At 35.6% G+C, this 12853-nt stretch overlaps 1 protein-coding gene across 1 annotated transcript in view; it reads left to right on the top strand.

Moving 5' to 3' along the window:
• LOC113228128 (protein-methionine sulfoxide oxidase mical3a) overlaps positions 1–12853 on the top strand; it is a 34197-nt gene that overhangs the window by 8924 nt on the left and 12420 nt on the right. Inside the window, exons 6-9 of the mRNA XM_026461308.1 lie at positions 6301–6398; positions 8881–9056; positions 10849–10906; positions 11767–11922. Of these exons, the coding sequence (XP_026317093.1) occupies positions 6301–6398; positions 8881–9056; positions 10849–10906; positions 11767–11922 (488 nt within the window). The remainder of the gene's footprint in view (positions 1–6300; positions 6399–8880; positions 9057–10848; positions 10907–11766; positions 11923–12853) is intronic.

The following is a 12853-nucleotide window of genomic DNA, read 5'->3' on the forward strand; positions in this document are numbered from 1 at the left end:
GGCGAGTAGGCGGTCGGCGCGGATTATGTAGCTCGGTGTCCGCAACAGTTTGCATTACAAACCAGCACAATAAGGCATTTTTCTAGGATTTTAGACAATTTCCGCGAAAGAATGACACAAACATACCACACAACGCCAAACTGGCGGACTGAATTCAGGCAGGTCTTACGAGACCTATAATTGGCACGCGTCTGACGCTCACTAACCGCTTCTACTGTATTTATTGTTCTGTGGTCGATTCGGTAGCCCTGGGCATGCGATGGGATCACGGTGCGATTCCCGTTACGACCAATTTAGAAACAAACTTTTCCAAACATTGGAAATGAAACTATTTTTCCGGATTTAAATTTCCAAACATTTTTTTATGATATCAAGTAACACCTGTGACACCAGGACTCCAGAGCTTTAAATCGCAAAAATCTTAAGGGCACTGCGCCCGTCACCCTGATATATAAGTTAACAAGTCCCATATATCTGTAATTTCACCAACATCCGGAACTACTACACTACCGGAACGCAGTAATGCTCACGTTACTACTTGGCGGGACGAACAAGTCGCGTCTGGTGTAAGGGTAAGCGTGCTGGTGAAATTACAGGCACATGACACTTATCAACTTATGTCTCAAGGCGATGGGCGCAGTGGCAGTGCCCCTCAGATCTTTGCGATTTAAAGCTCAGTTGGCACTACAACTGTTATGGACAGTCTTGTAGCTTACCGTCAGGCGCACGACTCGTTCGTCCCGTCACTTGTTATTATAAATAAAACAATTTGACAGATAAACTGCAATACCTGAATAACCTGAGATTCACTCTGTAAAGACCTGTAACCTTAAAAATCTGATGACACATTGGAAGCGGCCATTATATTATTACTTGTCTTTCTACACTTTCATATTGACTAAAAGCACAAACATAAAACAACTTCATCTTGCTTTAATCTTTTTTCAACGCCTCGTTTACTGTTTTTTATATGTAAAAAAAGTGTTATTTGAAACGTTGTTGATCTTTATTTCGAGTGTAGTAAAGTTCATGAATATGTTGGCTTTATTTTTAATGTGAGTTTTATAATTGATTCAAACGATCTTGATACTAAACAGTTTTATTTCAGTTTTCTAATACGTAATATTTTGTTATTATTAGCCTCGGGATACTTATCACGGGCTTGGTATTAAGCAGGGGTCTGTACTTTTTAAAATCAAATCTATATTTATTTCATTAATTTCTTCTCTATTAAAATTAATTTCTTTTTGTTATTGTAATTAGCCGAATTCATAAATTGAATATAAAGGTAGGAACGATTTACTATTAAATTTCTTCACTCTTATTTACCTTCCTTTAAAAGTCGTCAATCAACTGACTGGCCTGTGAGACACGCGTTTTGCAGGAAGTAGTTTTTTTTTGCTCAGAGTTATTTCCCGTCAATTAGCCAGCACGTCTTCTCTATTGACTTCAAGCGGCAACAACATTTGATGCAATAAATAGGTTATTAGACTTTCGAATTTGAACATCGTCTATGTTACTTCTATGACAGCTGTCATTAATAATTGGAAATATTTTAGACATTTTGTTTTAGTTTTTAGCACTTAGTTTTAAATTTCATGCAGAGATAAATATCACTGTCACTGAATTAATCATCATTGACTTAATTTTCCAAATGTAGGTTCATGAGATTGTTAACTTTTACTGGTTTCGAATAATCTACAATATTTTGTTGCTTTACCATAAAAATACTATGACACGGTGTGTAATGCAATGCAGTTACAACTGCGGACAGAAATTTTTAATTCATAATATATGTAATTTTCGCAATTAATGAAATTAATACAACTAACAAGTGGCATTAAGAAGGAAACCACGCAAAGACCTCAATTTACGTTTTATATTTATAATAATTAGAAAGTTCAAAAATATTCCAAGTATCAAATCGTCTCTGGCGTGCTACAAAATTTTCTTGCGTCATACAGAAGTGTCGATTCGGAATGTTCTATTTTTGAATCTCTTGAGAACTACTCTCCAGCGAAGACATGCGAGTGTATAAAAATTAATGGCGCATGCACATTGCTGGCTATGCAAGAAAGGTTTGAATTACATTTTTTGTGTATTTACATACATTGATTGATATTTACAATTCAGCTAAATTTGAAACTTGTTTCTGAATGAGATCCCTTTTTACTTTCAAGCGTAATATCGAGCAATTAAAGCTGAAAATATAATTTGTACACTTTCTTTTAGTTACAACTTTAGTAAGTTTAGGTATAATCATAGATTGTTACAATTATTTCTAGCAAGTCTGTTTTTTGTGCCTACTCAAAAGTTACGAGATTTTCGAATTTAGCCAACGACATACATGGTTACTCATTCAAAACAAAAAAGTATGTAATTGCTAACATCATAAAAATTATCAAGTGGCATTTTGAGAAAGTTGGTCTCATATATACATACGGGAGGAAGGGGGACAGCTCGTATTTAGACAGCTACTATGGTACGTTTTGGTTTGTCTCAGAATTCTCTTTTAAAAATGTTTCTTTTCTTTTTTTTAACAAGCAACAAAGAGACGACGATATCCCCATTCATAGACATTACAAGCCGTGACCATACATTGCACCTTTTTGTTGCGTTTTTATAGATTTTTAATTTATCAAATCGAAATGTCTCTCAGTATTATTATTTAAACAACAAAATGGCCGACCATTAATTTTATAAACAAATTTTGTTACAAAGGTAAACGGTAATGTATTAAAAACATTTGTAATTTTCCTAATTTAAAAATACCGCCATCTCTTCAACCAGCCACATGTTTGTCTTGTAGTCGTAAAGTTACGGCATTTTTTACTTTATTATTATACCAATAAAGAATTAGAAATGGTAATGCAGTATTGGTAATATGATAAAAAGAATATCGTTACCATGTTACTGGATCATTGCGGTGTTATGTTACAATGAAGTAGGACAAATGTTGAGTTTTTAATTTATTTCTCTTTAAAAAAAAAATTGGCAAGCAATTTCAGTGTTCATGACGGTGAATTTTTAGTGACACAATTTTTTCCAAGTTGTTTACTTTTTAGTATTAATGAGTGGCTTTTTAGTGATACTTGTGTGTTAGTTCCCAGAATGCTAAGGTATTATCTTTGGATTATTATTAATTCCAATACATAAGCCGTGGTAGCCCATTGGTTTGGACTAGCGCTTCTTTAAGGCCGTGGGTTCGATTCCGGTCTCGCACCTCTGAATTTATGTGGGAAATTTAAGTTGAAATTTACTATGAGCTTCGTGATGAGACCTGCACATCGAAGGTTCACAACACTCGGAAAACATGTGAAGTCCCTTACCTGCATTGCGTCAGCGTGGCGGAGTATGACCTAAAACATTTCCCAAACTGGTCCCTAACCCACCCACCAGGCCCACCTAGTGGGCGTTAAAGAATCCTAGGGGGTTCTGTTTTTATATACTTATTATCAAGTGAAGGGAAGGCTGGTGTGCCTGGTGGGTAAGCTACACGCCTGTCCATTGCAGTTGGAATGCCAATCAGAGCTTTAAATCGCAAAGATCTGAAGGGCCATGCCACTGCGCCCGTCACCCTGCGATATAAGTTGACAAGTCCCACGAGCCTGTAATTTCACCAGCACCTTTACCCTCCAAAAACCGCAACGCAGTAATGCTAACATTACTGCTTGGCGGCAGAAATAAGTAAGGTGGCAGTACATCCCTGGACCAACTCTTTGACAAGGAGCTCTACTGCTAATACTCGACACTGATAGCAGTTTTTTTAAGTAATTGGACTTTATCTTGACCATTACCTAACCGTGGAGGAAAGACTTATATTTCCTAGTTTTCGAGTATCTTTCCGAGTTTGTTCAACGAACAAACTCGCCCAAAAGATGCCTGTTCAGTCGCACCTGCCTTAACTTAACTAGCTGCGTGGCCGAATGGTTACCATGCTGGACTGCCACGCAGAGGTCCCAAGTTCGATTCCCGGGCCGAGAGAAATACTTGTAAGGCCTACATTTATTTCCCCCGTGAGTTTGAGTGTAATTTGTAGTTGTCTATGCGTGTGTCCATGGCACCCGCGATACAAGGTTTTCGTGTGTTGAGTGTGTGCGTTATTATTATTATTGTTACCTTACCTAAAGATAAATAAGAAAGATAGTTGTATGTGCTCGAAACACAGTCACTGGCAGAGAATTCCATTCCTGGACTGTGCGCATAATAAAAGATGACGAAAAGAGCTTAGTACGCCTGAAGAGAATATCGAGCAATTAGAGATGATATCCCACCGTAGGTCTGGATGTCCGATGATAAAAGGGAGCGGGCGGAATGAGCTGATGGAGCTCATGAACACACTCACCAAATTAAACATATTTTGTGGAAAACCGGCAGATAGGCAACGTTGTGTTCGGTAGCAATTGGGGGGTGTTGATGCTATCCAGGGGATGCTACAACATTTGGAAAAAAACCTGAATTATCTATATAAACTACACTACAAATATATGTATATATATATATATATATATATACATATATTTGTAGTGTATATACATATATTTGTAGTGTATACATGTATATATATATATATATATATATATACATATATTGTGATTTTTTTGTTAAGTTAATATAAAAAATACATGTATTAATTATTTTTTGTGATGTTGGGCGTTGAAACTTTTTATCGTTCCTAAATGAGCCAAAAAATATGGGAACCTATGGCCTAAACTCTCACCTGAGAGGAGACCCGTGCACAACAGTGGGACGTATAAAAGGGTTGATGATAATGATGTTAAATACATTTATGAGAGCGGTAAGTAGGCAATTAAGAACAGAGGCACATTCAAAATCTTTAAATGGCACGAACGTTTGCAATTAATGCTTTCTCCGTGTGTCATACAATGTTTTGCAAATTCATTACACTTGTGAGGAAGTTCCAAAAAGGAAAATTAAACTTAAAAATGCTTTAGCGTATTCAAATTGTATTTGTAATTTTTAGGTTTTTATGGAATGTCACTTTGTTTCACCATTATACTCAATTAATTTGGTTTAATGAATTTATGTATTTGTTTATTTATTGCCAATTAAGCCAACATGATGCATGTACAATAATACCAAAATGTACAATACGTTACTAAGTTAGAGGTAGATCTACACCGTACTTATTGGCTGTCACTGCAAGCTATACAGATTCTGAATATGAAAATAATTATTCAATTGAATCTCTCTTGAAACTCTTTATTTATTATATATAACTCCTATTTTCTTTACAGTTAAAAAGAGAAAGGTTAAAATAATATAATCCCTACATTAAAATAAGAATTTTTTAATACAGTTGCTCAAAACGTGGTATTTTTATGTACTACAAATCGTGTCGAAAGTTGGATTTTTCGCACTAGGGCTTTTTACTTTCCAATTTTTTTAAATTTACTGTTGTTTCAAGTCCTAAACATAGAACTAACGACGTTGTATATTTATTTAATATTTATGTGCTTTGTGACGTAAGTCATTCGTCATTAAAACTTATATTTACTTACAAACATCTTATTTGTTTATATTGCATAGGTGTTTTATAAAACAACGGGTTACATTTGAAAATACCAAAATATTTTCCATAAAAATGGCTGATTGCGTATTAACAATGACCGGAAGTGAGTATTACGCTTAGACTATTTATTTTTGTCCATCCTCTAAGGTATTAGGCGACACCGCTGTGCGCTGCGCCACTAAAATACTAATTATTTTACTTTCAATGTAGTTTTTTAAAAAAACGTCGTTTGATATACGTGCGGAATTGTCATTTTCCCTTGTCGCGAGTCTCGAGACTAGTGAATAATGACAAATTTTTCGCACTTGTATAAAAAATAACTATAAATAAACGATATGGTACAAAACAGATAATTCAGAATTTGAACAATTCGCAAGGTCCGTTCCGTGACACGGTTTGCTAAAAGACGCTTGTTCGAATCCAACAGGATTAGTATTCGACCTTTGTATTAATAACATAATAATCTAGTGGAGTAATTTTACAAAAATGATTGAATATCATGGTCAAACAATTTTATAGTCACGATTAAAAAAAACTTAAAAATTAACATCAATTTGTTTTTTTTGACGAATTTGTAATAAAAATAAATATTAGAAAAGCAGGTGGTCTACGTAAGGAAAAATTTGCACATGGTCTACCAAAGAAACAAGTTTGGGTACCTCTGGCTTAGACCCTCTACCCCACTACTTAGGGAAGAACTTTGCAAAGCAATGGGACGTACATGGCTAAAAAGATACCGTTTTGTAATTATTACAATTTGTATGCAGATTCAAGGCGAAAGGCATGGACGTCGGCGTCTCCGACGAATACCTGAACGGGGTGCCTGTCGAAGCTAGCTCCAGCGAACCTGAGGAAGAAGAAGACGGTAAGTGATAGTCCATTAACTACAGACCTTTGTTCGATTTTAAGAAGAAAAAGCACCCCATTTTTACTGCACGACGTCGTCGCCTGTATTAGAAAGTTTTTAAATTTTTTGTTTTTAATTTTGAGCTATGTAGCAACATGTTGGCCCTCATGTTTTGCCAGATGCACAAAGATGATACAAAAATTCCACCCCTATGTCGTGGATATTCCAAGATTCGCAAATCAATATGGCAAACGGCTATGTAGTGTAATTCCCTGCATTTTCAAGGCCAGAGTAAATAGGCATTATTATTAGGCACTTCCCATCAAGTGAGATGGAGTTTATCATAAAAAAGAGGTATAAATAAACTAGGAAACTCAATGATCTTATATAAAAGGTTGCACTCACACGTACACATGCTCACACACATCTCACGCACTCGATCTCTCACATATTTTTTTCTCTCTTTTTTCAATTTATATAAATTGTTTCCATGGACTTATAAATAAATACTAATCAGAGCTTCTGGAGGTGGAGGCCTGGTGATCTAAAACACAGGATTTCCTAGTTTAGGCTCCGGCCTCTTCAAATTTTCCACTATATACCACTTGTCATTTCAATTATTGTTACAAATTTATGGAGAATATAAAGAATTTACTTACATACTTATACAAGATCACAGAGAAAGCCACTTTGCTACAAACATAAAGGTTTAAACTACAACTGCTCTCTTTTTGCGTACGTGTTTAAAAATAGATTATGTTCAGTCTTATTTGGGTCAATAAAAACTTGTTTTATTCTATGACCATAAATTTCAAAAAAAATGACACAGTCGTTGACATCTACATTCTTGAAATTCGTTCTGACACCACCGTCGAAAAATCAGCATGTTAGAAGGTATTGCTAAATTATAAAAGTGCTTTTGTTAAAATTATCCATAAAAAATGTCGATAAGATAATAAAAATTCCGCAGTAAATAATAAATAATCCAATAATGATTATTTTTTAAATATAATGTGTTTATTATTATTATATAGAAAGAAAATTATTGATGGCTTGCAAAAAAATACTAAAAATTGTAATATATGGCGCAAGTTTCGCGATATTCTTAACGGAATTAATTTTCATTTATTTTTTTTACAAATTAAATATTTTCCGAATGGAATCGCTCATGATGCTCGCACAAAAATAAAGGAGACAGTTCATTTAAAAACAAATATAGGACGTAGGCTTCCACCATCACTAGTTACGCCATCCAATGAGGATGGGCCAAAATGACGTCATGTAATTAATTTAAAATTCAAGATTTTTCATTGGATAAAATGGTTTGTCTTCTTTATGTTAATGGCATTCTCTTCCCGTTGTGGAAGTGTCATGTATTGTCCTGACTTATAAACAACGTCCGACTCCTGCGCATGGGCAGTAATACAGCGAAGTCATAGTATCTACATCACTAAAAATTCACTAAATTGAAATTATGCATTATAATTCTCCTTTAACTTCGACGAAGCAAAAATGGCGAGTCTAGCATGTTTTTCGTATTTACAAAATTAATTTTCTGTACATTTAAAGCAAGAATTTAAATTAACTTTTTGAGTTTTGAGTTCACTTCGTAATTTCTTGGTTTGAAATAAAATAAAAAAGACATTTATTTCTCCACAAAACAGAAATCAAGCATTATAAACTAATATAAAATACAATTAAGTAATATGGACAAAAAGGTTAAAGACTCTGCATTGCTGATTTTCATTCTTCACCTGTAGCTGTTCGCTTGCTGCACTAGGCTGATGTGTGGAGTGTGCACCGGTGGCGTCCAAATAACTCGATTCCCACTGGCTTGCCTAAAATTTTCTTAGTATTATCAAAAGACGTATTATCTAGTACACTAGACAGCGCGTATACCTCACCGTTTTTAAAACTTATATCCAAAATTTCAACATATTCAATAATAAACGCGTAGGTACTAACGTGTACTTGCTACTAATGTTTTTAGTAGAAGTAGAGCTCCTTGTGTAAGAGTTGGTCCAGAGAAAGTTCTCCCACCTTACATATTTCTGCCGCCAAGCAGTGATGTCAGCATTATTGTGTTCCGGTTTTGCAGGGTAAGGGTGCTGGTGAAATTACAAGCACATAGGACTGGTCAACTTGTGTCTCAGGGTGACGGACCCAGTGGTAGTTCCCCTAAGATCTTTGCGATTTAAAGACCTGAGTGGCACTGCAACTGTTATGGATAGGCATGTCGCTTACCACCAGGTGCACGACTTGTCCGTCCCGCCATTTGGTATTATAAAAAAAATACGCAGTGCTATGACTTGCCGATTTATCCCAGCCAATCACAGCGCGCGCTCCGAGTCAAACCGGCTACTTTCCGGCTTCTTTATGTAATATGTTAAAGTTTAAAAATATGCACACCAAGACGCTTCCGACTCTAACTGGGTGCAGCGAGTGTGTGCTCAAGCTGTTAGCACTATCGAACTCATCATCTTTTTACATTTGATTACAGATGACGACTCAGTGCTTCGGAAGTCATATAAGCACACGTCTACGAAAGAGCAGCCGGTAGCCTTCAGCAACATGAGCGAAATTGTCGGCAAGTTCGAAAAGGGCCAGGATTCGAATTCGGAAAGGCATCGCGAGAGGAAACAGGAGATACAGAATATAAGGAGCAGATTGTTTATGGTAAGTTTTGATATCGTCCTGCCTTCACAGGATTATAAGAGCCACATGTGATCATAAGTTGAAAATCAAATCATATAAATGATACAAAGCTTATGAAACAAATTAGTCAAATGGGGGTAAGGGTCTCGCCACACTGAAACAGTAGAGGCGCGCAGCGGCCGGAAGACCCGGCTTGGTGCCTCTTTGAACTAGTCGCTACAAGATTCGCACGGTCTCGCGGCTGCTCGCGGTGCCGCATTGTACATTCTATCACTTGAAATCAATTAAACCTTTGTCCTTCATAAGTTAAAGATTCGAAATGCTATACTACAAAGGTAGTAATAGGGGTTAAAGTATGAAATTGCCGATTTGTACTGAAAATCTAAATTGTTTATTTTTTAAAGTTAAGTTAAGTTAAGTTAAAGTTAAGTATTGAATTCACTGAAATGAATATAACACGTGACTTTAGCATGGAAATGATAAATTAAATAGTAAAATAATGAAATAGATTGTGGTTGTTCATCTAACTGCTATCTAGGATTTTATAATACTATGTTTGAGTTTTGCCGGATAAAACTGAGAAATAAAGTCATTTCAGTGAATCCAAAAGTTTAAAACGCTCCCCTGTAAACTTGGCAATTTCGACATACGATACTTTACGTAGGAGGGGTTAACATACTTTGATAAAAACAAATACTGTGAGAATTAACAAAATTTTATGTATGACAATAGTTTGTGCTGAAATGGCCCTGACTCATAGTCCATTTCTTTAGGTATCTTGATACATCTTTTTGTTGAAACATACTTTACAAATCAATAGGTATAAAAAAGGGCATGCAACTTCATATGAAGCTAAGTATTTGTATTTTGTATTAGAAGGTAAGTAAAAATAATTTTATAAATGTATATTTCATTAAATAGACATGTCAAGATTGCTTACATTTAACTAAATGTAAACAATCTGGAGATGTCTACTTACTTAAGTACCTAAACAAATGGACTATAGCATAAATACTGTAGACCGTTAAAAGTCAAACAGAGCTGATTTTCTGCCAGTACCATGTGGTGAGCGATTGCAACCCAGTAAGCCACGCCACCAAAGTGCATCACACGCAAATACATATAATTAACTCTACATTATGTATCAAGTAAAAATGTACCTAATAACATCTTACTTACCCTTACCCCGTCTTTTGGAGGAGAGAAACGTTAGCACAATCTGCACGTTTTCGGCAGGTATGAATTGAGCGTAATAATTGTTTAAAAATGTAAAGCTGATAAACAATGGCAAGTTTAGCAAGTACTTCAAAATTCTTGTAAGACTTTATCTATTCTTCCTAGGGCTCAAATCTTTTTAACAGTAACCTATCACAAACTCGGATTTCGTTTTTCCGAAGTAACGTTTGTTCGAATGGTCATTACACCGAAAACCGAATTATAACGAAACCGTTGTTCTTTCAGGATATGTTGGATGTTTTACGATTTAGTTAGGTTCGGTTAGGTTAAATTAGGTTTAAAAGAAAAAACATTTTCCTCTCAAAATCACTTTCGAGGTTATGAAAATTCTAGCAAAAGTCATTTGTGGTAAATGTCATTTGGGGCTACTGATAGTTAACCCCTTTTAACTCATAATGGTAAAGACAACTGTTCACAGTTCACTACACTGGCTTTCAAGACCTTGTCTACCGTGGTTTTAAAGCAGTTGTCGTCAGCATCATGCCGTTATACGTCCCACTTCTAGGCACGGATCTCTCCGCCAATGAGAGATTTGGATCGTGTTAATAATTTTTTTTTAATCATTTTGTAATTACAGGGCAAGCAAGCCAAGATCAAAGAGATGTACGAACAATCCGTTCTGCAAAGTGAGCAAGGTAAGTAGCAAAACCTGACTGCAGTGAAATAACAGTTGTGGTACCACTCAAAGCTTTTAATATCAAAGATCTGAGGAGAATTGCCACTACACTCGTCACCTTGAAACAAAGTTGACAAGTCCCATGTATCTGTAGCTTCACTAGCACCTTTCAAAAGCGAAACGCAATAATGCTGACAACACTGCTTGGCGACAGAAACAGATATGGTGGCAGTACTTGACGAACTATTGCACAGCGAGTACTAATGTTACTATGTATGTAAGAGAGGACTCTTGCTCCTACCCCAGCCTTTCCCACCTCTTTGACTCAACCAGGAAGAAAAATAAACAATGAAAGTGCTTTAAGCCTCGATTACCGTCAGAATCGATGTCGCCAAAGCTGAGAATATCATAATTTTAAAAAGAATGAAATCTTGATAATGACTGGTCATAGTTTCTTATTTAAAAAGAAGTATCAAATTCTGGACTGTCAATATAATTTAAACTACCATGTTAGCATATCGTTGAAAGTACAATACCTATTATTGCAAGTTATGTTTTGTTTTAATATTGAATGTACTGCCATCTAGCGGTCACTAACTGAACAACGACGAACGATTAAATGTTCTACGAGTAGCGTGAAATATTCGACATGTTTACTTAGCTCTCCAAAAAAGAAGCAACCATATTGCAACCGTATAAGTTTTTTTTGTTTTTTATAACAAAAAAAGAATATTACGATAAACAAAAAAAATATATATATTATATTAAATAAAATAAGGCTTCACGATGATATGAGACATCACCATGGATAACATTATAGATATATCTTTATATAAACTTATTTATTGTTCCGAGCTCTGAGCGATTGCATTATTTCAGGCATAACATCAGCTGAAAAGATAGCACGCGAATTAGATCTGGACGCGGAGAAGGCGCGCGCCATCAAAGAGCGGTTCGAGACTGGAGAGGTGTTCAACGACGAGAATCAGCCCCCAAAGAATCGGGAGATCGAAGACCGTTCGCTGTTTAACGAGGGTACTGTGACTAACATTATAAATATATAACCAGACACATTCAAAACTGACACACTTCTAAAATTGCAAACATGGGAGTAAAACAGGGAAGTTTATATTTTCGAATAAATATTCTATCGATCATTAGTCAAATATGATATAACCTAACTTCAGACTGAATGAGATTTCCATGAATTTACTAATTTTTTACCAAATTTTATTACTAATTGTATTTTTCTGCGCGCGCCTTTAACAAAACTAAAAATAAAATTAGAAGTATATCACATTGGTACTCCGCAAACCCAGTGAAGCTTATTGTTAGTTGCGACATCTAGTGAACTGTATTACTAACACTGCGGCGCGTACCATATCATAATGATGTGTTAGTGTTGTGTACTGTCGTGAACCACGCCCTGAAAACTAGATGGCGCTAGTTTAGTAATTATTATTTCATATTTGGGAACGCCTAGAGGGCGTCCCACCTGTCTTAGATAGCGGTGCAATAGTTTAAAATTCTACTTTTTCACAAACATTATACCTACAAATCTGCCAATGGAGTAGTTTGCTTTTATTGTGATACTTTAGCCCATCGAGTATATAACCAGAAATAGAGACGAAATACGGGCCATATATTCCTGGTAACACATTAGCGATACTGCTCTTATAAATATCAACTCTCGTTTGCACTGAAATATAGACAGGCCAACTACTGACCTGTGTGTACGTCTCAGTGTATTCAAAAAACATTCTGTATTTATTGTAATAAAGATAATATCTCTAACAATGCCGTGCTGTTCTATTCAATGGTGTGGGAAAAACAGCAAAACATCTAGTTACAAAACAAGCGGAATCACATTTCATCGGTAATGAAATATTAAATATGTAATTTTGCAATTTTCGTCCATTATAGCAAAGCTCAAGTTAACTGGTCGATTTGAAGTGAATCAGTTGAC

This window comes from Hyposmocoma kahamanoa, unplaced genomic scaffold, assembly GCF_003589595.1.
Source record: "Hyposmocoma kahamanoa isolate Upper Pololo Valley unplaced genomic scaffold, ASM358959v1 224, whole genome shotgun sequence".
Taxonomy (NCBI): Eukaryota; Metazoa; Arthropoda; class Insecta; order Lepidoptera; family Cosmopterigidae; genus Hyposmocoma; species Hyposmocoma kahamanoa.